The sequence below is a fragment of the Poecilia latipinna genome, unplaced genomic scaffold (genome assembly GCF_001443285.1).
Source record: "Poecilia latipinna isolate Pla-1442-1.1 unplaced genomic scaffold, P_latipinna-1.0 Scaffold405, whole genome shotgun sequence".
Lineage (NCBI taxonomy): Eukaryota > Metazoa > Chordata > Actinopteri > Cyprinodontiformes > Poeciliidae > Poecilia > Poecilia latipinna.
In genome coordinates, this window is record NW_015113021.1 from 388536 (window position 1) to 413204 (window position 24669).

Sequence of the window (24669 nt, forward strand, 5' to 3'; positions counted from 1 at the left end):
ATCATAGGTGTAAGTGCAGTGATCTCACCAGGTCAGCTTGTATGGAATGAAAGATAAAGGTGCTTTGTTTATTTTTGCTATCAGAAACCGTTCAAATACATTCACAAAATTCCCTAATGCTATTCTTAGATATTTATTCCTTACATTATTTTATGTAAAACAAGAAAATCTCAAATTTAAGGAATCAACCAGTGTCTAGTGTCTTTAGCTTGACACTTTTGTCCTCCATTTTTCCCAGTTCAATTTCTAGCTTATCATGGTCAGCTAGAGGGACAGCGTCAAAAAGCAGCCAGAGTCCAAAGAAAACGTGATCCAGACCACCTTAAATGGTTATGAGAAAACATGGCTCATTGGAGGCAAAGTCGAAAGAACGGAGGGATGGCTTAAAACTTTTGCACGGTGCATTGCGATAAATGTTGCACGCTGTTTTGTACAATCAAAGATAGCCGGGGTTGTTTTTCAAAGCTGAAATGATGAGATGTTTTTCAAACTTTGTAAAAGATTTTTATTGAAAATATTTTAACCGTCTTATTTTACAAAGAACAGAGTTGTTACACCACTGCTGGTCTCAGAGTGCTTGAGGTGAATAAATTTAACTGGTAAACTTTGTGCTCATCTTTCCTCCCGGTTTTGTTTGTCTTGGCTATCCTGGTTTCACCACCTGATAAAGCAGCATGGCTCCTTTAGCGGAGGGACACATCTCCGACCACAGAGGGTTGCTTCTGTTCAGCTGCATCACCTCCTGCGACACAAAACACGACAGAAACGACGTCTGTAACCTGCCCTGATGCTGAAGCAGGAAATCATGCCTCCGACTTCAGAGCTGAACTGACCGTTGTGCTGAGGAAGACGACGTCTGTGGACTCGCTGGCCTCTGCTCCTCCTTTCCAGTACAACGCTCTGACTTCATGAGAAGACAGAGCGCAGCTGAGGACGCAGAGACAGAAGTGACTTAAAGTTACCAAATGTTTCAGACGTCAGGTGATGTCTCACGTCACAGAAAACGCCTCCTCTTAAACCTGCTCTGTTTTGATTATGATTTGATTGTAGCTATAAGATTTTAATATATTTTTTTTACCTGGATAAAGAAAGGATAATAATACCTGATGTAAAACTCTGAGCTCGGGCGTCCAGCGCTGGTGTGGTTGAGAGCGATGCCCATCAGGACAGGAGCGCCGAGGCTGCTCAAAGGAATATTTACCTTCAGACAGAACAAGAAATATTGTCTCAATCTGATCTCCCTTCTGGATCAATAAACTACATTTGAACTGAACTGAGAAAAGGACAATGAAGAGCCACTGTCACGTTAAGAACTGATTTAAAATTGAAGCGTTCTTATTTTAAACATGAAGCAACAGTGACCTCGTCCCTGATCTCAGCGCAGATAGAGGAGAACAGCTCCGAGACGACGGCGTCCGGCCTCTGCTGCATCATGACCAGACTGATCTGCTCTTCACCCGCCGCCTCGCCCAGACGCTCACAAACCGCCTGAAGATGGCAGCAAACGCATGAAGACCAACCACAGACCGAGGGTTTAAATTAAACATCGTTACTCGTCACCTTTGGCTCCGGGTGGCCGCCGGGAATGTCCAGCAGCCCCCCCGCCTCGGCCACCTTCTGGCTCCTCCTGATGAACACCACCTGACCATCACATGTGCACAACACGGCGCCGACGCCCAGGGGCTGCGCGAGCAGGGCCAGAGGGTTGCCAAACTCCTCCTGCCCACGGCGGCGGAGCTCTGCCACTTCACCAGACCAGTTTGTTCCCAGGTAGTCCTTGTAGCAGGTGAGGCCCAGCCTCAGTGTGAGGACGGAACCAGGGCGATGTTTTGGCTGTGATATCTTCTGACTGACTCCTTCACCGTCTTCTGTCTGAAGTGTACAGCCGTTAATAAAGTCCCCAGGCCGGTGAGCTGCGTCACCGGCCTGCTGCTCTCCACAGTCAGACTGAAAGCAGCCGAGGTTCTCTGGAGAGGCCAAGCAGAAGGAATGTAGCCTGAATTTGGCTCCGTTAAAAAGCCACGGCTCCTTGGAAAGCCGTTCGGTCCAAACCTGGTTTATGTGCTGCTCAAGAAGAGGATCTGTCTGCCTGTTGAATCTGACGGAAGAATAATCCAGAGTTTACTTTCATCTCTCAAAGAGTTATTCAACAGTTCTTTAAAGTTATCAGAGGCTTTTGGTTTTCATAGGTTCATTTATAAAATATGGAATAAACTTTGTTGTAGTAACAGGCTTCTGGGAAGAAAAGGTCTAAAGATCCAACCAAGTTAAAGTTTTATTTTATGTATCAACACTGGTTCATGTGCTGCTGTTTTTTTTTTTAAAAAAAAAAAAAGCTAAACTAACAAAATTTTGCCAGGCCTCCTTTGTAAAAGAGTGTCTTAATTTTAATGGTGATTTCTTGCTTAAATAAAGGTTGAACAAAAAACAAAAACAAAAAAACAATCATAGTAAATTCCTTATCAAAAAATTAGCTTTTATAGATAAAACCTTGATATGGGATGGCTTTTAAGTTAAATAAAAAAATGTCTAACTTTTGCTAAAAAATTAAGAAAAACTAATCCTATATGAAAACACAAATTGTTTTTATATAATCATAGATTTTACCAAAACATACTTTAAATGAAATAAGACTTTGAAACAATACGTTTCATGAAAAAAAAATTCTACTCCTAGAGCTGAAAAGATACTTTTAAGACACTTTGGAATGAAAAAAACAAAAAAAAAACATTTATATAAATCATATAAAAAATATTAAATCTCCCTTTATGGAGAAAAATAAGCTTAAGATTGGATGAAAAAATGCAAAAAAAAAAATACTTTTATCTAGGAGACAAAATATTTTTATGTATATACTTCTCATAATAGGTGTTGCAACATTTAATTTCCTTTTGGGACCAATAAAGTGTTTTTGAATTTAATTAAAGTACTTTTACTTTAAAAACAATACTACTTTTATATATATATATATATAAAAAATAACAATCTAAATAATAAAAAACATATAATTGGTCTAAAAACATCTGACCAGGACCCATTAAAAAAATAATATAAGAAAATCAGTAAAGATCTGAGTACCTGTCTGAAAGCTCCACCTGTACTTGGTGCTCCCGCAGCCCGCTCCAGTGTGCGCAGTCCAGCAGAAGAGACACTTCAGGGTCCATCATGTTTACTGTGGATGATCACTGGAGCCTACTACTCTCTCTGAGCTCAACCTGCCCCTTTAACTGGTCGTGATCATCATATGAAGACAATGACGTTTTGTATCCTGGTAACTGGTGAGATTAAACCTAAAGAAAAAAAAATAATCACGTGTAAATAATTTTAAAGACGTCAGGGAAAATAACATCTGAGTTGGTTCACTCATCGTAAGCAAACAGAAACACAAAGGTCAAACAAATCAGAGATTATAAACCTGCATGAACGTAATATCTATGTTTAGTTCAATATTCAATATTGCATCTTCAAGAGATAAAAACGAGTTAGCGTTAGAAATAGAAACTAATTAGTGGCTTTTTCCACTGAACAGAGTCCAAATGTGCATGATTTGGTTTTGTTTTGGTCATCAAAGAGAATGGGAGGTTGTGTGGAGCAGACTTTTGCTGTTCAACAAATTTTTCCGATTCTGATTATAAGTCTTAAAACATCTAATAATTCTGGATGAGTGCTACTTATTTGCTGTTCATATAACTTAAGAATCTTAACTTTTGTCCATGTATCTGTTTTTCCTGACTCAGTCCTTTCCGTGTGATATCAACAGTTGTGTCACTCTATCTTGAATCACTGCACTCTTGCATTAGCAATTATTACCAGCATATCGCTGTGCTTTAAAGTATTTTTTAGATTCAGACATTCTTGCTGAGGATATAGCGAAAAGTATTAACATTGCGAACGTTTACAGTTTCAATTAAAAGCATTTAAAACTGTACGGTTCGATTAACGTATATAACAAATTAGTCTGAAAATGTTAAGATAATGTAGTTGTTTGCTAACAGCTTTAGGTGATGACTGTATAATCAGGGACCCCTTCCACAAATACACTTCATGTTGCTCTTTAACCTGCAGAGGTGCAAGGTGTGGTTTAATGTTAGATTCGTCTTCTTTAATATTTTAAACCAATAAAACTTAACAAAACAACGATCTGACGCTGACGATTATCTGATATAGAAGGTTTAAAATGTCATTTAGAGTTTTAGATCACTTTCACTGGATTTAAGCAAATGAATAAATGAATAATCATCCTCAGCAGCACCAAAAACACAAACAACACAGTAACAATGAAATGAAGTATTGGCAAATAATGTTATTTAACAAATTTAGCATGCAAAACATTAACTAGTTTACCCTAAGAGTTATTTTAATAATATGTTTCACCTGCTTGGCAGTTTTGTTCCTGCTTCCTTTCTCCAGACTGAACTACCTTTCACACTAGTCGTTTCTTCCTCTTTCCCCCAAATCTACGTCAGATGTCAGAAATATACTCATTACCACCACAGCGTGGTCAAACTGTAAAATTACAGTTGATTGTGGAATGAAATGATTAAAAATGTATGTTTTTGCTCAGACAGATCGCTTATTTATGACAACTGAATGCATGTCACTATAATGTTATGATCAAAATCAAATGTATGTGTCCACTTAAGGTGATAGCAGGGTTTCCCATCGTGGAAAAGTTAGGGGCGTGTTTTTGCTCTATTTTCCGTCAAGTTGCCTAGATACTTTTTTGTGTGTAATTTTCAAAGTAAACATACAAAATGTTAAAAAATAGTACAAACATTAACCATTGTGGTAGGTTATCTAAAATTGTGTTCCTCTTTGATGTTTCTAAAAGCCTTTATTTTCTCCTTTAAAAAGAGAAGAACTATGTTGTCATACTTCTCAGAATCACAGAGAAACATTTTAGGCATTTAATACTAAAGCCAGACTTATTATTTTACACCAATAAACAACATTGACTATGAAAAATATATGCTATTACATTGTTAACAAATTGCTTTTTGTGACAAAAAAAAAATTGTGGTAGTGACGACAAATATTTTTTGTTCTACTTTTTATTCTATTTACAGTGTAAACTTTGCTCGCTGGTAAACTGTCTGCTTTATTTTGAAATTAAGCTTCATTTTCGGTTTCCGTTATGCTGGTAGCTTGATGTATCGGAAAACTGGAGCGTTACGAAAGTGATCTCATCTGGTATGTCACCTTTTCTCCTTTTAACTTCTACTTATATATTGATTAATAGTTATATTTCACATTTAACAGAGTAATAGAAATAACGATCGATGCTGTTACCATATAATAGCAGAGTTGGTAGACATTTAATGCTAAACCGGGGGTAGCATTAGCAGCAGAACTAAGTGTTCTTCCTGTCAACTCAGTTTGTGTTTTGATTGACAGCTGGAATAATTTCTTATAATTTTTTTTTTTTTTTTGGGGGGGGGGAACACCAGTTTAATTACTCCAGAAATCGCTTGCTAATACAGTGGCTAGGCTGACAAGTTGTGGATTTCAGTAACTGTTTTGTGATTGTGCTCAACCCTTTGTGTGTGTTGTTGTTTGCAGTCATCTGCTGACAGATGTGTTACAGCTGCCCACCTTGACAGCTTCAATGGAAACACAGTGAAAGGTAAACACTGGAAATTAGTGAGGTAAATTGCTGGTTGGAATCATACAGGTGTGTGTTTTCACAACATCTGGGTGTAAAGGCATCAGCAATGTTTTCACCATTCAATCTGGAAAGGATGTTTCAGAACTATCAAACATCCATCATTCTGCAGCGATGACAATTATTCTAAAGTGTAAAGTATTTATGACCTATACCTATCTTTCCTGGAATGGACATCCAACCAAATTGATTCTAACGCCAAACTGTGCAAAAAACGTAAATTATAATGTTTTATTTGGCATGTAAATGTCTCGTCTCACTGAAAACAACATGGCTGCACAACATAGTTTTGCAAAGTTATGTGCAGCAGAATGGCTGAACAAGAAGGGAATCAAGTTGTTGCAAATGCCCACTCAAAATCCAGACCTCTTCTTGATTCGAGAGCTGGTGTAGAACCTTGAGAGAAATGTGTAGAAACTATTTTCTACAAACCTTAAAAGACTGAATCTTCCTCTAAAACAATGTGAGAAATGGACAATGTTACTGAAAACAACTATTAAGAATTATTGCTGCTCCTGCAAGCTGTGGAATCATGGGGTTTCTTGAGTTTTTCTCTTTATCATATTAGCCACAAAGAAAGATTTTCATCTATTAATGCACCAAAATACGAAGAACCATTGTTGTTGTGGCCTTTGATCCAGGTCATAACAGGAGCCTTGTGCATTTAATGATTTATCTCTTCATTAAACAAGAAATAAGCAAACTTTAAATCGCTGCTGGGTTTTATGTCTGTCCTTGTTACAGGTCAAAGTTGAATACTTTTCGTCATGCAGCTGGAAGCTCAGCTGCGACTATGTCAGAGTTGTATTTGGTACTACAAGAGCGGACTGCGGATGCTGTCTCTCAGCTCTGCACAAAGGCAAGTGTATCTACTCTGTGCGTGTGTGTGTGTGTGTGTGTGTGTGTGTGTGTGTGTGTGTGTGTGTGTGTGTTGAGTGTGTGTGTTCTATGTGATCTGTTCAGACTTAATTACCAGCTTGTTTTTGAGATACTATATTTATCCCCACAGAAAAGCTGCAAGCTACTATGACCTGTTGGGCGTCAAATCGGATGCCTCTGTGGACGAAATAAAGAATGCTTTTTTTGACAAATCAAAGAAGGTACTTCACTAATAAAACTCTGCACTTAACCAGCCACAAGGGGGCGGCGTTTTTTAAGATAAGCTAAGCTCGCTAACTGTTTTCACATGGAGTTTCCTGTCTGTTTTCATGGAGAAGTTTCCTGAATGACCAAGATAAATATTTGGTTTTATGGCATGATTCTGCTATAATTTAGGATTGAGGCATCTCACTCCAGAAGTAAAATTAATCTCAGTTGGAATTTAATGTTGCACATTTGAATATATAAGCATGCCAGTGGAAAGCCTCCCTCAAGCAGAGTATCTCACATCATTGACTCTGGCTCGCTCGTCCCACAGCTGCACCCAGACAGCAACCCGTCAAACCCGCAGCTGCACAGCCAGTTTGTGGAGCTGAACGAAGCCTACAGAGTGCTGAGCAAAGAGCTGAGCAGGAAGGAATATGACCTTAAGCTCCAGCATCCATACCAGGGGGGGCAGGCCTTTAGATCAACATCTGGTCACACAGTATACAGAAGGTAAGGCCTCACACTGTACTGGTCGGTGCTCTGCTGCAGCATTTGACTTGTGAAGATGTTTAAAAGCCTAAACAATTATCCAACCTTTTGTTGCAGTAGCTGTATCTCACCTAGAAAACCTTTAGAAAAACCAAACCTTTTATTCTCAGTATATTTATAAAGTTTCACACAGTTTCAGGCAAAGTCCCTTTAAAATGAATCTAACAAGCATTTTTTATGTTGCTTCTACCTTTTTTTTTTTTTAATTTGAACTGTGTTTTTAGGACTTTCTAATTAATAATTTGTGATTCTCCGTTTCTCTAATTGAAAAAATAAAACGCACCACTGAGGCCCATTCTTTGTATTTACTACTCAAACCAGGAAAGACAAGAGAGTTAGGCAGATGTGTGTTGATAAACATCTCCAACGCACATCAGAGCGTTGCGATAAAGAACATTAGCATTTTCTAAATTTGGCGTATTTAAAAAATGTTTTTGTGTCATGGGGACAAAGAGGAGACAGCTGGACTTTAGCCATATTGGAGCTCCTATTTAAAAGACAAATTTGTTGCACTTTAGAAAAATACAGCAAAGAGTGGCATCTTCTGGTCTCCAACTGTTCATGGTACCTTTTAGATCCTATTTGCAGTATGTGCCAGCAATAAAACTTCTCCTCTTTCCTACCATCACAAACATAAAGGTGGAGTTCACTAAATGCCACAGGGTCTTTAACTGGAATCGCATGGTTTGTTTAGGTTAGGAGTTAGCAACAAATTCTCCAGGTGGGTTTAATGTTCAACAAAACCAGCTCATATTCACTGTTAATCACAGTCAAGGATTTGTGATGCCAAGGGGCTGTTTTGCTGCAAAACGCTCTACGAGTTTTGTCAGATTGCAAAGCACCGTGAACTCTCTGAACTTTAAAAACATAACAATATTTTTTAAAATAAAAATCTGGTGGCCTATACCAGAAAACTGCATCATAAGTTGACTTTATCATAAGCCTCTTAATGCATGTTTACCAGCGGACCCAATAACTGCAGTTATTATTGCATGCTTGTATATATCTTATATCCCTTGAGGTCATGACTTCAGATTAAACAGCTTGTTATGACCTGAATGACTGGTAGGTAAGAGAGGTACGTGGCTAAACAAAGTTTCTCTGAAAATTAAAATCAAAACTGGATGGACTGAGACTTGATGTAATTAGTTCTCGTAGGCTCCCTCGAGTTCTGTGAGCTAATATAGAAAGTACGCCTGACCTAAAAAGCCACGGCTGTGATTTTGGCACAAATGCAGTGCTTTAAAGCCAGCAGAAAAGCATCTTTTCACGCTCTAACGTTTAAAAAAAGAGAAAAAAAAAATCATCAACCTCACAGGTGATTAAAATATCTGATGTTCTTTTTGTCGGGAGAGAAAACGGAAAGTTGTTGAGATTTATGTGCATTTCAGCTCAGCTGCTCCCCTCCGATCGCCTCTTTTCGGTCTCTTAGTGTCACTTCTGATCATTACCAGTGTATTTCTCTTCTCTCCTTCTCCCAGCACCACTACTAACGATAACATTCGCTACTGGGAGCAGTTTCGTCATGCCCAGTCTCCGGAGGCGACTGCAGAGGAGAGGGAGCAGAAGAGGAAGAGGAACTTCAGGCTGGTGATTTACTGTCTCATCACGATGGGACTCAGCCTTGGAGCGCATGCGGTCTTCTTTAGGTAGCTATCTCCATACCTCATGCTGAAATATTCAGGCCTCTCTATTAAAAAACCATCAGAAAACCTTTTTTTTTTTTTTATTGCACGGTTAAGTGTGGTGTTTTCCTGCATGCCTCTGTGCCATGTGCTCTGGCACAACCTCGCCACTCATTTCCTCGTATTTGTTTCCACACAATGACTCTGTGCCTCTTTTGTTTGCTGAGATTCACTTCTTTGTGAATCTGAGCAGCTGTTATAACATCTGAACAAACTCATAAACTCAGGGGGGGGGGTCTCAGGTCAAGCAAACAGCGAGCAGTTGTTTCTCCAACTTTTTCAGGAAACTGGAAGAAGTTCACAATAGCTTCATGGACGAGAAAGACAGAGTCATCACAGAAATCTACAACGAAGCCAAAGAGAGAGCCAGGTGAGCGCACCGCCTTCCGAGCGCTGAGTGTCTGGCGCTGGAGGCTGACTCTCCGGTCTGCTCTCTTCCAGGGTCAACGGTTTCAAGAAGCAGACAGAAATCCTGCGGCAGAAGCACGCTGACTTTCAGGAGAAAGTGAAAATGAGTAAGGGCGGACCGGAGAAGTAGGAGCATCTCCTCCTGCGGTCTCCTGCAGAATGAAAACGTGGAGGAACTCGCTTTAGTTTTGCGACTGGTAGAGGTTATTTTTCCAGCTTTCTGCTTGAACTCGGATGAGATCCTGGCTTAGCGGGTCAGGATGGGGATGTGGGATACTTTCCTTTGGCCACATATGTGTTGCTGATACAACACGCTCAGGTACACAGTGCCTTGCAAATCTACTCAAACCCCCTTCAATTTTTACCCATTTTTCACGTTACAAACACAAAATTCAGTGTGTTTTACTGAGATTCCATGTTATGATTGATTAACACGTGAAGGGGAAGGAAAACTCTGAATTTTATTGAAGCTTTTAACTTTACCGCAGATATTTGTCGATGTTGGGTCTGTTGTAGCTGTGCACACGAAGAGACTTAAAATCAATGTTCCTCTTTCTTCTGTATTGCATTGGAATTAGGTCTGAACTTTGACTAGGCCATTCTAACACATGAATTTAATCTAAACCTTTTCAGTGTAGCTCTGGCTGCACTTTGGCTAGAAGGTGAACCTCCACCACCGGCCTGCAGCGTTCTGCAGCCTCCAACAGGTTTTCCTTCAGTGTTGACTGAGGAAAACCATCTCCACAGCATGATGCTGCCACAGCCATGTTTCTCTGTGAAGATGGTTTGTTACCAGGAGAGACACAGTCTTGGCTTTCGTCCACATGTTGTGTTTTGTGTAAAGGCCAGAACGTTTAACTTTGGTCTAGTTTTGTTAGACAACTTTCTTCTTCTATAGGTTTGCTGTTACTTCAAACAGGACTACTTGTGTCTATCTCTCAATGACTTTTTTCTTGTCACTCTTCCATTAATCTCAGATTTGTGGAGTGCATGATAGTTGTCCTGTTGACAGATTATCCCACCTGAGATGTGGATCTCTGCAGCTCCTCCAGAGATCTATGCTGCTTATCTGATTAATGTTCTCCTTTCCTGGTCTGTTAGTTTAAGTGGATGGATGAAAGGGAAGAAAACAAATGCACTCCACACTTTTCAGCTTTTTATTTGAGGATTTCCACCCCCCTCCCTGTACTGTAAAGTTGTTGGCCTGTAAATCCATTGAAGTCTGGTTGTAATGTGACAAAATGTGAACAAGTCAGTTTTTCAAGGCACTTGACATCACCGGGCTACTCTGCTGGACTATTTATGGTTTATGAATTATTTGAGATGTGAGCTTGCACTTTTCTTCACAGACCTCTTTAGTGTTCGCACAATAAAATAGGAATGATTTTTCTTTTTTTTAATTATTGTTTTCAGCCTGATCTCTGATGGCTGATCAGATTTATAGAGGATCTCATGAACACCAGGAGGTTTCTAAAAGAAGCTGATTGGTTCATCAACATCCTTAAGGATGACTTGTCTCGTTTTGGACAGAGCGCAGAGAGGGGAACGTGTTTCAGGTTAACCGCAACCTGAGTTCTCGGCTGTTTTATATTTGACTCATCTGCAGGGATGCTCTGCATTTTTACCCATAACGCATGCTTTTTTTTTAAACAGACATGATAAACGACCAATGTTATATCTTTTTGCTTATAGTCAATTTTAATAATAACACTGCAAAAGTGTGTATTTTATGGAAATAAGCAACAAAAACAGCAAATAAGTGATTGTAATGTGAAATCCAGAGCCAAAATTGACCATTCTGCCTCTCTGATTTTATTTTGGAATTAGAAAGATAGTTTTGTGTTTATCTGTCTTTGGATGAAGGCCTTATGTATTTTCCCTACAGGGACGCCAGAGAGGAACAATTAAAACATCAATTTATTTCTCATCAGTATTTTCTTCTTGTCTGCTTTGTTGAAAAAGATGCCGCTTTGTTAAAAAAAAGTCATATTTTTCAGATGATCTTTTTACTGATATCCTCTACTGTGAAATTAATTTCCTCTGCTTGGCAGAGATAACAAGAGGCTTTAAACATTTACCTTTTAATGAGCAACAGCACAGTAGCTATTGGACAATGATTACTGTGCGCTGCTTCAGAAATCCAAACGATTTTGCCACCGCGTCAGCAGTAAGCGAAAAAAAAAAAGTTCTGGAGTGAAAATAATCAGCTGAAACTTGTCTTTATGTGCGACTCCATGAAGCAGAAACAGGGTTTCCCTTTTTTAAAGGGCAGATGCACCAGTTTTAAGCTCTGAGGGAACAAACGACCGTTTTCCCTGTCAGACCGCTTCTCACCAGCGGCCCCCGCCCTCAGACATCAGCGGGAGATAACGCAATGCGTCCCCGCATCGCTCGCAGACACCCTCACCCTCATGTGGCGTGTGAGTGCGCCGGCATAACCCAAACATACCATAATGACTGAGATTCTGGTGTCAGTTTGCCTACACACACACACACACACACACACACACACACACACACAAACCCTGATGTACGACTGAAAGACAAGGCTCATGGGAAAGGAGCTGCTGCAGCTATGAATAAAGTTTTAATTGACTTTCATGTTTAGTTTAATGAGATGCAGAGAAAACTGCCAGTTAAACCCCAGAATAATAGTCCAGCCATTTTTTGTTTGACAGACAATAGAAAGTAAAATGGCAACTAAAAAACAGTATTTCTTTTTATTAAAAAAACCCCATCAAAGTTAACAAGTGGCCTCATTTAATGTTTTCTACTAACAAGGATTGACAAAAGTCTCTTAAATCTAATTTAAAACAAGTTACATTTTCTATCAAGCCAGAATCGCATTAATGCTTACAAAAGTAAAACATTTTCTTATTAAAATGAGTGATTCTACAATCATAATTGCATCTTAGCAACATATTCATAGTGACTACATTAATAGGACACAAAAGAGACCAATTAGTAGTAGAGCCTTAAATGTCATCACACAGCTACTTTATAACAAATTGTAGCTAACAACTCAGATTAATCCATAAGAAAATACATAAATGAGAAACAAATAATTCTAACAATTAATGCAGGGTGAAGGGGGGCTGTGGACCTCCTTTTAAAATCCACCATTAACCCTCAAACAGGCTTATTTGATTATTCTACAGTTAAAACTTAAGGAGGAATGGGCCAACTTTTGAAAAAGCTAAGTTATAACTTTAATCTACTACAATATTTAGAAAATGGACCAAGATTAATATTGTGATTAATCAAACTTATATTTTATTCTTTAAGTTATAAGTTCAGCCATATCAATGTATCCAAGAAACACTGGTAAACCTATTGTTGTGATGTGACTGTCCCATTGTGCTTTTAAATTCAGATTTTTATGGAAAAGGATGCACCAATGCAGAACTTTTGGGCAGTATGAACATTATTATTACTACTATGCTCGAAACCAGACATTTACTAATTCACATTCCCATTCCCTTTCGATGCAATGAGAGAATAACCACACCACTAACATTGCTTCTCTCTTCAGGTAAACATCCCACAGTCCTGCGCTGCGTCACATCCCCAAACAGACCCGACATGGCTAACCCCCTCACACACAAACAGCAACAAGAGAGAAATTACATATTTTACTTATTAGACCGATACTATGCATGTTAATGCTGTTATTTTGTGTATTCCTATGTGTGAATATAGCATTTAAAAAGAATACAAAACTTAAAAAAAAGAGCACAACAAATGGAAGTGGAAATCAGATAAACAAACCATCTTATTTCCTACTTCACTAAAGTGAATCAATGTTTGTATCATGACGTGGTTAATTTAAAGTGATATGTTTTTGTGGGTTTAGCTGAAAGTGTGTCACCCCTAAAAAACCATCCTAGGTTCCCTACGTGATCTTGAACTTGTGCTGATTGGAAGAAAAATATTCAAAAAAGTCAGTATTTTAATTTATGACATTTTATTTAGTCAAAAAAGCTGATGATAAACTACAATTATCAGAGTATATATTTCTGAGTTCGTTTTTCAGCTTTCTTAATTTACAATTCCCCTAAATCTGACCATATGAGGCTCAACATGTGCTGGTTTATAGCCCCTCAGGCTAACTGAATTTTAAAGGAATCCTCCAGAGGCATGACCCCCGTGTCCTCAGAGGCAAGCACGGCCACGCTCCCCTCCTTGCATAGTGGGGGGCCCCCCGGAGGCCCCCTGATCCCTCACTCTGGGACCAATAGAGACGCTGCACCTGTATCCAGTGCGCCTGTCCCGTTCGGAAGAAAGTTGGCGGCGCAATGGTTACGCTGCGTGCGTCTCAAGGGCAAAGGAAGCGAGGAAAGCGATCACAATAACAAATGTAGAGCGCTGCACCTTTCCGCGGCTCTTTCTGGCTCCGTCTGTGTCTCTGTGTGTGCGGACTGCCCTGCTGCTGCTGCGCTGCCTCAGCCGCAGATGCACTTCCACGTCAGAGAAGGTTCGGGATTACAGGGGTTATTTATAAGGAGGTAATTTAAAAGAAAGAAGACAGCGGAGAGATGCGCCTGGAGAGGAGACGTCACATTTTAATTTGGAGCGACAGTGTAGTGATAGCGTGACTGAGTCAGAGGAGAGGACTATGCAGCGCTGTTCCTCAGCACGGCGGATCTTCACCGGATAAAACGTCCTATTCCTGGATGATGCAGTTTTTTTTGTGTGTGTGTTCCTTATAGACACGCCACGATTTTCTGACCGCTCCACGTTTCAGCGGGAATCTGTATAATCCTTCCGTCACGCCACGCCGGCTGGAACCCCCCACATCATCACTGGCTTCAAGGGATCAGAGCCAAACGGGACTGATTAATGAAACGGGCTTTAATTTAAAGTTCATTCATTTTTCAAGACAAAGGCCCGAATCTGCTGCTGTGCTCCCAAGGTTATACGTTAAAAACACACAGAGAGAGGCACACTCCGTCTGTGCTGAACTTACTTTAGGCTGGAAACTGATCCCGGGTATGTTTCTGCTCTAATTTAAGCCCAAATGCAAGAAAGCAAAGTTGATATTCCAGCATTGATGATGCCACCATGGGAGCGCTTTCAAGGAAGGGAGACTGGAGAATGAAAGCGGGACATCTGCGTCTGTAACCGGCGAAGAAAACCAACACAAGCCGCCTTCCCTATCTTTTTCTTTCTTCTTCTTCTTTATTTTGGATTGGACCAAAAATACTTTTTAAGGTGCGCCTTTTGACTCCTGCACGATGGGGATTATGCTTCAAGTTATTTTAGGAATGTTTCAGTTCCTGCTGCTCACCAGAATACCGACCTTCCATGCCAAGGTATGTTTCATATGTTTCATCTGACCCCTGGGGGTAGTACATGTGCGGGGTGATAATTTTACACGAAGCCTCATTTTGCGGGGCTAATAAGGTTTTCTTTGTTGCTTTTGTGGAAGTTATCCCCTAGGTCAATGACACCTGTCACCTCAGGTCATGTGACTGGCAAACACAGACCTTGAGGATGTTGTAGGGCAGTTAATCAGCAGTCAAGTATGCACAGAGAAGCTATGCGAGTCTCATCATACGTCAGTCTTAACAAGGTGCTCAAAGCTCTTGAACTTGGCCGACATCAATACATTTTATTAGGATTTTATGAGACCAACAGGAAGTAGTGCATAACATATTTACATATATATATATATATATATATATATATATATATATATATATATATATATATATAAATTAGTTGTGTTTTTGCTATCAGGCTTTAAATTAAGTGGGGCTATTAATTTGTATAAAGCACAAGCTATGTGTGTCAATTTAGTTATTTAGCAAAGAAATTTGCGAAGATAGGCAGAATTTCTCATTACTCTGGCCACTAGACGGCGACAACATGCTCTTAAATATAATTAGTATGTGTTCAAAATGCATCAATCGGCATTAGGGGTGTAAATAAGACGTCTGATGGTGTGTTGGTTTGATGCATATTACTATAAAAGGGGTTAAATATTTTAGAAATAAAAATCTTTAAAATGCGGCCTAAAACACTTAAAAAAAAAAAAGAATTACACCTGCAGGTCTTTTAGAGAGACTAAAATACTTTCCTTGTTCTTTGTAAAATAATTTCCAACTCATCCAGACTGAATAACAAAGTGTTGGCACAGATTCTCAGTTAGGTCTGGACTTTGACTGGACCATTTGAACACATAAAAAAAAGCCCTGATTAAAACCACTCATTTGTACCTCTGATTTTTTAAGATAGTGGTGTTCTCAAGGCCAGTGTCCTGCATGTTTTAGTTCTTTAGTTCTTCAACACACCTGACTCAAATGATAGTTAATTAACAGACCTCTGCAGAGCTTAATGACACTCTGAGGAAGTAGTTGGACCATTCGAATCAGCTGTGTTGGAGCAGAAACACATCTAAAACTGGCAGGATGTCGGCCCACAAGAACTGGAGCAACTATATCAGCTGACCAAAGAGCTTCACAGTTACATCCAATAAAAATAAAAACAGTAATAAAAATCAATAAAACACAGAGTTAATATTTTAAAACTAAGCATCTAACTATCATCTTACTTACTATCATCTTACTAAGTCTGCCATTCTCCAGGGCAGACCAAACATAAAGTCATGCGATTGTGAAATAGTTTGGAAAAAACATAACACCATTATATCACCTAGAATAAAATAATCTTTTCTTTTACATCAACGCTTCCAACACTCTGTCACCTTGAGGATCTGGGGCAGTGTGATATGTGTGACATGTGGATATCAACAACAATGAGATGCAGGCTGAATTTCTTGGTGCCATGCAATGTTTGAACTCTCTTGGATGTGTTATTTTAACAGTTTTGTAACTTCACATCAGCCTTTGTGATATTACATCCACAGATACTACATATTCCTGATATATTCTTTTCAGATTATGGATTGAGTTGTTCAAAGTTTTCCTCCATAACCCAATCCTGCTTTAAACTTCTCCACAACCTCATCTGTCACCCATCTGCTGTGCTTCTTGATCTTCATAATGCTATTTGTTTACCAAGAATGTTTAATGATTTAGTGGCATCTGACTGCAATTGGTGTACTAACTTGTGACACTATGTTGCTGTAAAGACTTCAACCTTCCAGTTCTTGCTGGATCAGGTTTGAACCATTCATAAGGACAGTTAATAAGTTGCCAGGTTATGGAAAATCTCCTCTCTGGCACTTGTTGGTCTTGTTGTTTGATCCTTCTTCATAAAATGTGAAAAATGGGATGTTTTACCTTTTTAAACATTGCAGCGCAAAAACAAAAACCCTTTCATTACGCATTACAATAAAAAAAAACAAGCTTCACATAAAATCCAAATGTATGTTTTGTCTTCGTGTTTTCATTTGAGCGATAGATGGAAAGATTGCACTATCTGTTTAGTGTTTCATAGGAACACAGTGAGCAGCTAAGTCTGTGTCTGGCTCTGGAAGTTGTCGATGAACTTTGCCAGAATGCCACCAAAACCCTCTCATGGTCTGAAAAACAGCAAGTAGAAGCTTCAGTGTGTCCTATAAAAGTTTTTTAAAAAAGAAGTCTGTCAACAGTAAGATATCAATTTAAACACTCCATTAAAAATACTTACAGAAACAAGAAATGATTAAGTTATTTTATTTGTTAATCTGTTTTTAAATTTAGCACACATTACACATAAAAGTGCTATTGTTGTCTTTTTTTACATCTGTAATTTAGACAGAAAATTACAGCTCATAATAAACACATATTGACTGCACTAACATGGTCCTTGGTGTGATTTATGGGCCTTTTCTGCAGGACAAATTTGCACGTCCTGCTTTAACGTCAGGAGGCTGGAATCGGGGACAGGCAGTGCTCTGAAGCAGCACCCTGCCGCTATGATGCTGCAGCTTATAGTCATTCATCATCCCAGACACTACATGAAACACCAGAAAGCCTCTTCACCTTCACACCCCGAGACGTTCTGCTTTTGTGCCGTCTGCCTCCCCGACAGCTTATTTGTAAAAGGGGGTCATCCTTCTTCTGTCGTGGCAATGAGCCTCGCTGGTGTCGCGTCTCCTCCTTTCAACATGCACACAGCCCCATCTGTACAGTGGGCCCAGGGAGTGGCTGGGAGTTAGACTGGTTAGACTGTTGACAGATAGCGCTGCCAGTGCAGATGGCTCGGGGCTGGCACTCATATTTAATGGGTGTGTGTGTGAGCGTGTGTGTATGAGAGAAAGGCAGATATGGCTGCCGAAAGGAGTTAATCTGAGACTTTGTCTCAAAGATAGAGAAGAAACATAGTTTAGCTCAGACCGGCCACAAAATGGCCTCAGTTGCAGCTTAACTTAACTGTTGTTGAATCAATAAGAGTCAAACATGTGTGTGAGAGAGCGTTGACAGGGGGTGGAGCGCTTTGAGGGAGGGGGCAACTGGACAAAGTCTACATTCCCTCACAAGTGGCCTTGGTCTTCATGCACACACAGACTAACTCTGAGCTGTAAAGTCTGTTTTCACTCTTTCTGCTTTCACAGGAAGACAATGTATTTAGGTTGTTTATAGTTGTAAAAATACCACAGTGCTAACTTTAGAGCATCAATTATATTGCCTTGCAGAATATTGCAGATCATTTAAACTCAGAATTTGAAGAAATCAGTACAAGGAAAACATGTGAAATGTTGAAAACTTATTTTTCTTTAAACCTTTTCCCATAGTTCTCCCTTTCTTTTCTCCTTTCTTTTCCATCTTCCTGTCCATTACATTTGAAATATACCCAAAGCTAAATTTCTAATAAAGTTTAATATGTGAAAGCTGTAATGCTTCACTAGTGAAAGTAAATATATTGGGTATCACTTTAACACTCAGATAACACTGCTGGGTATAACACTCTTTAAAAAATAATTTAAAAACCCCCCCAAAAACGTGTGAAATGTTATAACATGCTGTGATAGTAGAATAAATGGATCACTCACATTTTTTTCCAGGTCAGTCATTTTATTTCTCTGTCTGGACTTTAGATTAGACTAAACATTTACTGTTGTTAATTTTGTCTTTAAAGGGCCAGTGTCATGTAATATTGGCTTTTTTGAGCTTTATATCATATTATAATGTTATTTCCTAATCAAAAACATACATTTAGTGCTACCTTGATTCTTTCATTCATGTTTGAGAAATCATTTAATCTCCAGTGGCAACCAGTCAGATGCGAAAAACACCTGGGTGGTTTTCTGGATGGTGCTCATTATATGAGCTATTTCTCAGTGAAACGCTGGTAAAAACTTTAACAGTTTTATAGAGGAGTTATGTTATAATGACTTCCTGAAAGCGGAGCTTCAGAAAGAACGGGAGGTTTTAAAGCAACATAGGTCCAGTTCAACTCATTAAATTACAAAGTAAACTTTATTTTAATTTATATTAGATATACATTGCATTTTATGACAACTTAAATTAACATAGTTACTTGATTGTGCTATGAAAAGGCACTATGTGCCTGGGAAATGCATCATACTGCCCTTTTAAACAAAACCCTGATGATGATGTCACAGTTTTGCAAGCTTCTGATTGGTTAATTCACTACACCTGAGTTAAACAGAGACAAATCTGTGGATGTATTTTAAGTCAGCACCTCAAACATGCTGCTTCATTTTGTGACATCATGAAAAATTAAAATAAATCAGCCAAATCACAAAAGAGGAGAGTTATAAAACATTTGCTCTAAGATGTTTTCTTTTTTTATCAGCAGTCTAATAAAGATGATATTATCCAGGTCATTAGATAAAGATGTCTGTGGAAATACAGTATATATGGTATATCTCCTTTTATAAGAAAAATTATTGCTTCATAATATTTTAACAATCTCCCCCCAAACAAATACACAAACCTGCTTCATTTAAGACAAAATTATTTATTTTTATTCTATCTAAAATACCTTCGTATAAAATAAACATCAGTTGTGTCACTGGAAATATTTGTTCAAAAAAAAAAAAAAAAAAGATTTACTGTTAGACCTATGATTTTTCATAAATTATTCATTCATTTTCTGTACAAAGTAATTTAAGCAGCCATCCTGCTGTGAACCAACATTAATTATTCACACAAGGAGCTGAGGATTTGTATCTGTGGGTTTTTGAATAGTTGCTTTGATGCAGCTTTACAGCGAGATCACATTTTACTATTTTATGAAATAGTACAATTAAAACAATGAAAAATGATTAGCATTATAAGTGTATTTTCTCTCTGTGTATTTCCTAGGCTGCCCTCAGTTTGGCTGAAAGTTTTTCAGCAGATTTTAAAGAAGATTAAAAGCTCAACAAAATAAAATGGATGTTTTTTTCTACAGCTTGCAAAGAGCAGATTGGTTGTCTATTTATGATGTGTTTACTAGCCTGCAGAAACTGAAGGATTTTTCACTGTCCAAATAATTGCTCACTGTTGAGATGAAAACTGGTCAGTTCTGGTCACTATTGATTAGTGCAGCTCCATGCAATACAATGATACAATATAAAATTTATAATGTTCTTTGTTTTCATTGGAGCGCAGAGAAAATGGTTAATATAACCCAAGTGTAATTTAAAAAGTACAGTTAAACATAGACATCAATTGAATAACAAAAACATGTGCACTGTGTATAAAAACAACATGTGACCTTTATAAATGTGTTTTGGACTCAATGTTGCCTTCAAACAAGATCCGTAACGAGACACGACGAATTCGAACTTAAACAATGGAAGCATATTCTTAAATTTGATGTCAACAACATGTTTGAAAGTAAAGTAAGCTGTGATTTGTTTAAAGGAAAAGACAGGAACTGTGCCAGAATGTGTCCTGCCAACAAGGCTGGAGCTAAGAGAACAACTCACAACTAATTAGATTAATTGGTAACAAGTCTGTCACATCATGTTATAAAAGGTCACCAATCAGTGAAGCCCTCAGTAGACAAACTGTTCATTCATCAAGCTCATCATTCACATGGTGGACAAACAGAATATCATTAACAATGCAGAACATAATTCAAGAAAATTAACAGAAATCACTCTGCTCTTAGGAAAAACATCTGAAAACATTTTTAATGCACTATAATGCAACTCGGGAGAAATATTTTCTTCTTTTGTCTTTTCTTGTGCCTTTAATTTGATTTGGCTTCAAATGTGCAACAAAGGATGTAAAATTCAGGATAACTGAATTGTGGACTTAAAATGAATAAACAAATCTTATCGGCTTTGGTTATGGGTGCCACTTCAATACTTCTGGTTCATTTCACTCTGGTAGAAACTTCATTAAGTAACAATGGGTTTTTTTTAGCTGGGCTTAGTGTCTGAAGTTATTTTATTCCTTTGGTAATACCAAAAAAGCATTGCTCAGTAGGTTATCAGCATAGTTTAAACAAAAACACTATTTCTGCCAGCATGATGATGCATCAGTAAGTTGTGAACTTCAACAACTTACTGATTTTGGTTCTGTTTTCTGTTATTTTCAAGTCATCTTTTTAAATTAAGACTACATTTATTTCAATAAGAAATAGATCAACCAGCCAAATCCTTCATAACTTACAACAACATGCATCTACGTCAGAAGGAATTGGGTCCTTTTTGGTTCAATAGTATTTTATTTTCACCCTTGGCAATAAAAGTGTTGAGTAAGATCAAAAGTATGCAGAAAGGACGTGTGCATCTTTAAGTTGTTTAAACATCTGTGGGAAATTAAAACACTATTTGACACAGCAAAATAATATATAGCATGCATTATCTGTCACAGTAAGACAAATTGAATTTATCTTGCATAATTCACCTATTGACATTTCCTCTGTGCACCTTTGTAGAAGTTTTTTTTTATCCATCTGTGGGCTTGAGGGCAAAGGTAGCAGGTGCAACAGGTTCAAATATGGAGCAGCCTGCTCTTCTACAACATCACGGAGCAGAAATTTGATCATGTGCACAGCCATTTTCACTTCAAATAAACCAGCAGACCTCATCTGTGCAGAAAGTGTGTTGAATAATGTGCTGCCAAAATTGTACCTTGATGTTTAAATTAGCTGTTGCACCTGCTGTTACCCTCTATCAAAGTTCAGAGGTTTCCAGGTCTTTTTTATTATTATTATTTGTTCCTCTTATCTATGAACCAGGCTTTATTGAGCTTGTCATGTTCTGATCCCAGGTGTGAAATATTGTGGTGTTCATTAACAAGAGACACTTTGATCTTTGGATCTGCTCCAGCCAGGTTTCGCAACAATGTCAAAGCGGAGACTGGAGACAATAAAACCAGGATGACTGCAGCTATTTAATGCTTTACTCCAGAAATGAATATGGATTAGTGGATTAGTAACATCAAATGACATGCCGTGGTTTTAAATCTGATACAGAAAGAAAAACACTGAGGCTCCAAAATGATGGCATAATTAACTAAAAACCTGAATTTAATTGATAAAAAAAGTAACTCATTTAACTTTTTATCTGATCTTTTATGCATTTCAAACTACACAGTGGGAACATTGGTAGCATTGTCACCTTGACATTAGAAGATTCTGGGTTTGAATCCCAGCCTGGGGTCGTTCTGCATGCAGTTTGCATGCAGTTTGCACGCAGTTTGCACGCAGTTTGCACGCAGTTTGCATGTTCTCCCTCTGCATCTGAGGGTTGTCTCCAGGTACTCCGGCTTCCTCCTTGAGTCCAATCTTAGTATTTAATATGCAACATAGACTTTCAGAATAAAATTTTAAGTTTAATTATTTTGTATTTTTGTGTTTAATTTATTGTTTTATGTTTTTTTCTTTAATGTAGTTTTGTCTTTTATGTGTTTAAGGAGTAAAATCTGAGCTGTTTAACACATTTATTAATTTTATTTAGTCTTTTGTGTTTTGAAGATCATAAATACAGTGTTGACATACATAAAATGTATATATTACAATATCCCCAGCATTTAATATAGATGTTAGAGATACATTATTAAAAAACACAACCTCTTTTCTCACTAAATCAGGTAGTCTGATTTAACAAAGTTAGTTAAATCAGACTAAATTTGTCTTGTTTAAGGTCAATTAGGATTACTAACTTACTATTTTCTAAATGCAAGACTAACCAGAGAGAATTTTTTGTTTTAGATTTTTTTCTCTTATCTCAGGTCTATATTGTGTTTTCTGTGTTTCAGGATATTAACTAATGAGGGGTTTTTAAAATATTATCAGCACTTTCATAAGTAAGTTAATGCTTTGCTTTCTACCCTAAAACTCCTGCAAAATGTTGCTAAGACATTGCGAATCCTCCACCAGATGCAGAGGTTTGCAGAGGGATTTCATTCAGTTTACCTCTAAAGAACTTGAATTTAATACCAAACTATGAAGTTTGAGCTCAACTTTAAATACAACTTAGCTAAAGCAAGCATTTGAGTTTTACGTTCACCATCTTTACTGTCTCTCCAGCTCGCTCACTGGCGGCCGGCAGACTCCCCCAGAACCAGGGAAGGTCGGGAAGGTACGCCCAAAAATATCCATCAGAGAATCTCCATGCAGGGAGTTGAAGGTGTGAAATCATAACTGGGAACATGTCCGTGTGTCTGTCTGTCTGTCAGTGCGACGGTGGTTGGAGGTGTATTCCCGCAGCGGCTGCGAGCCTCGCGACACTCTGGTGGAGGTTTGGCGGGAGTTGCCAGGGGAGATCCACCACCTCTTCGTCCCGTCCTGTGTGTCTGTGAAGCGATGTGGTGGCTGCTGCGCCGATGAGGCCTTGGAGTGTGTGCCTTTGCTAACACACACCCTCACCATGGAGGTACACACACACACACACCTCCCTGTGTTTTGGTTAGATGATAAGTGTGAAATCATTTTTCTTCTCGGCTCTGTGTGCAGCTGATGAGAACGTCCTTCATGAAACACGAGCTCATCGAGCTGCCCTTCGTAGAGCACAGCCAGTGCGAGTGCAGGTAATAAAACCAGCCATCTGTCTGGAGATTCATGGCGTACCTGCTGTTCACTGACCCCACTGCTCTCCTTTTTATGTCTGCCCACAGGTTAAAGGAACAGTTCCAGCCAACACCCACTACCAGGTAACATCGCTCCGGTCTTATAATCAATGATGTGTTACGATCTTATAAAGAGAAAACCTTATTGGTAGACCAGATTTTAATGATGAATCATAAAATCTGTGAAAGGATGAGGTAACCTGGTGGATGTCTTTGTGTTTCACTTATCGAGTACAACAGTTTGAGCTCAAAATAAATTTAATTTGTCAGCTGCTTGTTCCAATTTTTCAACACATGGCTAGTTTTTTTCAAAATAATATTAATGTCTGTCTGAGAAAAACTGGTAAATTTATAAAGAAAAGCAGAAATTTAGCTGTGATCAGTGCTGCTCCACTGATTCTTGAAAGACGAGTGAGAGTAAGGTTCATTACTTTAAAAAAAGCAAATTCACTTTGCAGATAACTTTAAGCAAATCAAGCTCAAATGCAAATTGTACTATCAACAAATTCGAAATCAAACCTCATTATGTAGAGATCATTTAAAGTCGATCTATTTCAGTTATTGAAACCAAATTCAATCCAAATGTAAATGAATCAAATCCAGTCAAAATTAGTCAAGCAAGTTTTGAACAACAGAGGCTTAAAGCTTAAAGTCAATATGTTGCTTTGAATCATGAGACATTTAATTTCCGTTTGCTGTAGAGTTTTTAAAGAATCACTAGCTGTGTAAGATTCCCTTTAAACAGGGATTATGAATGCTCCCTTGTTTTAACAAGGAGTTTTGTCCCAGACTTCTTTATGAAATTGCTTCAGTTCATTAAGGTTTGTGCACATTTGCTCATGCAGAGATCACTTAAGGTTCCACCACCTCTGGACTTTGACTGGACCTTTGCAGCAGCTTGGTTGCTTTCTGTTTAAGCCGTTCTGTTGAAGATTTGCTGCCGTGTCTTGGATCATTCACCCAATTTGACCCGAGATTGTCACATGTAAAAATTACTTTGGCATACAGAGGAGTTCATGATTATCTCAGTGACTACAAGGTGCCCATGTCCTACAGCCGGAGGTCGTGTCCACCGTGTTAGAAAGCTGGTGTGTTGTGTTTGCTTTCCCAAACATGGCCGTGTGCAACATGACTCAGCATCTGATCCACATACAGAAAACAGATCCAGAAGGGGTGGTTCATCCAGCAGTGAAGATCTAAATGATCTGGAAAGAGTTTCTCCTAGAAATTGTTATAAACAATCCATACTCATGGACTATAACATCTAACATTTTAAATTAGTCCTGCTGCTGGACATGGTTGTTTTTGGGGATATTTTAGCAATTTCTTTGACTGTTTCATGGTCTGACCCTGGGTTGGA

General features: G+C 38.5%; 3 protein-coding genes across 6 annotated transcripts in view; 2 read left to right on the plus strand and 1 right to left on the minus strand.

The window, feature by feature from the left end:
- Positions 1-481: 481 nt before the first annotated feature.
- nudt22 (nudix (nucleoside diphosphate linked moiety X)-type motif 22) lies at positions 482-4527 on the minus strand. Of its 2 annotated transcripts, none has more exons than XM_015037438.1 (7): positions 4375-4527; positions 3079-3290; positions 1561-2098; positions 1363-1488; positions 1104-1201; positions 834-927; positions 482-742 (listed from the first exon to the last, which is right to left on the minus strand). In XM_015037438.1, exons 2-7 carry the CDS (start codon positions 3165-3167, stop codon positions 644-646), a joined length of 1044 nt encoding a protein of 347 aa, XP_014892924.1. In that variant the 5' UTR covers positions 3168-3290; positions 4375-4527; the 3' UTR covers positions 482-643. The 2 variants fall into 2 exon arrangements, with proteins under 2 accessions (XP_014892924.1, XP_014892925.1); XM_015037439.1 differs by having other exon boundaries at positions 4345-4527.
- A 575-nt stretch (positions 4528-5102) lies between these two features.
- dnajc4 (DnaJ (Hsp40) homolog, subfamily C, member 4) lies at positions 5103-11320 on the plus strand. Of its 2 annotated transcripts, none has more exons than XM_015037443.1 (8): positions 5103-5190; positions 5560-5628; positions 6411-6521; positions 6672-6762; positions 7080-7258; positions 8779-8946; positions 9266-9352; positions 9424-11320. In XM_015037443.1, the coding sequence occupies exons 3-8, from the start codon at positions 6430-6432 to the stop codon at positions 9518-9520; spliced, it is 714 nt and encodes a 237-aa protein (XP_014892929.1). In that variant the 5' UTR covers positions 5103-5190; positions 5560-5628; positions 6411-6429; the 3' UTR covers positions 9521-11320. The 2 variants fall into 2 exon arrangements, with proteins under 2 accessions (XP_014892929.1, XP_014892928.1); XM_015037442.1 differs by having other exon boundaries at positions 5560-5623; positions 6407-6521.
- Positions 11321-12142: 822 nt separating this feature from the next.
- The window catches only part of vegfba (vascular endothelial growth factor Ba), a 27445-nt gene continuing 14918 nt past the window's right edge, over positions 12143-24669 (plus strand). Inside the window, exons 1-5 of one of the 2 annotated variants that reach the window (XM_015037441.1) lie at positions 12143-14702; positions 22771-22822; positions 22920-23116; positions 23197-23270; positions 23358-23393. In XM_015037441.1, coding sequence (XP_014892927.1) covers positions 14625-14702; positions 22771-22822; positions 22920-23116; positions 23197-23270; positions 23358-23393 — 437 coding nt within the window. In that variant the 5' untranslated portion in view covers positions 12143-14624. The remainder of the gene's footprint in view (positions 14703-22770; positions 22823-22919; positions 23117-23196; positions 23271-23357; positions 23394-24669) is intronic. The other variant, XM_015037440.1, reaches the window with a different exon arrangement.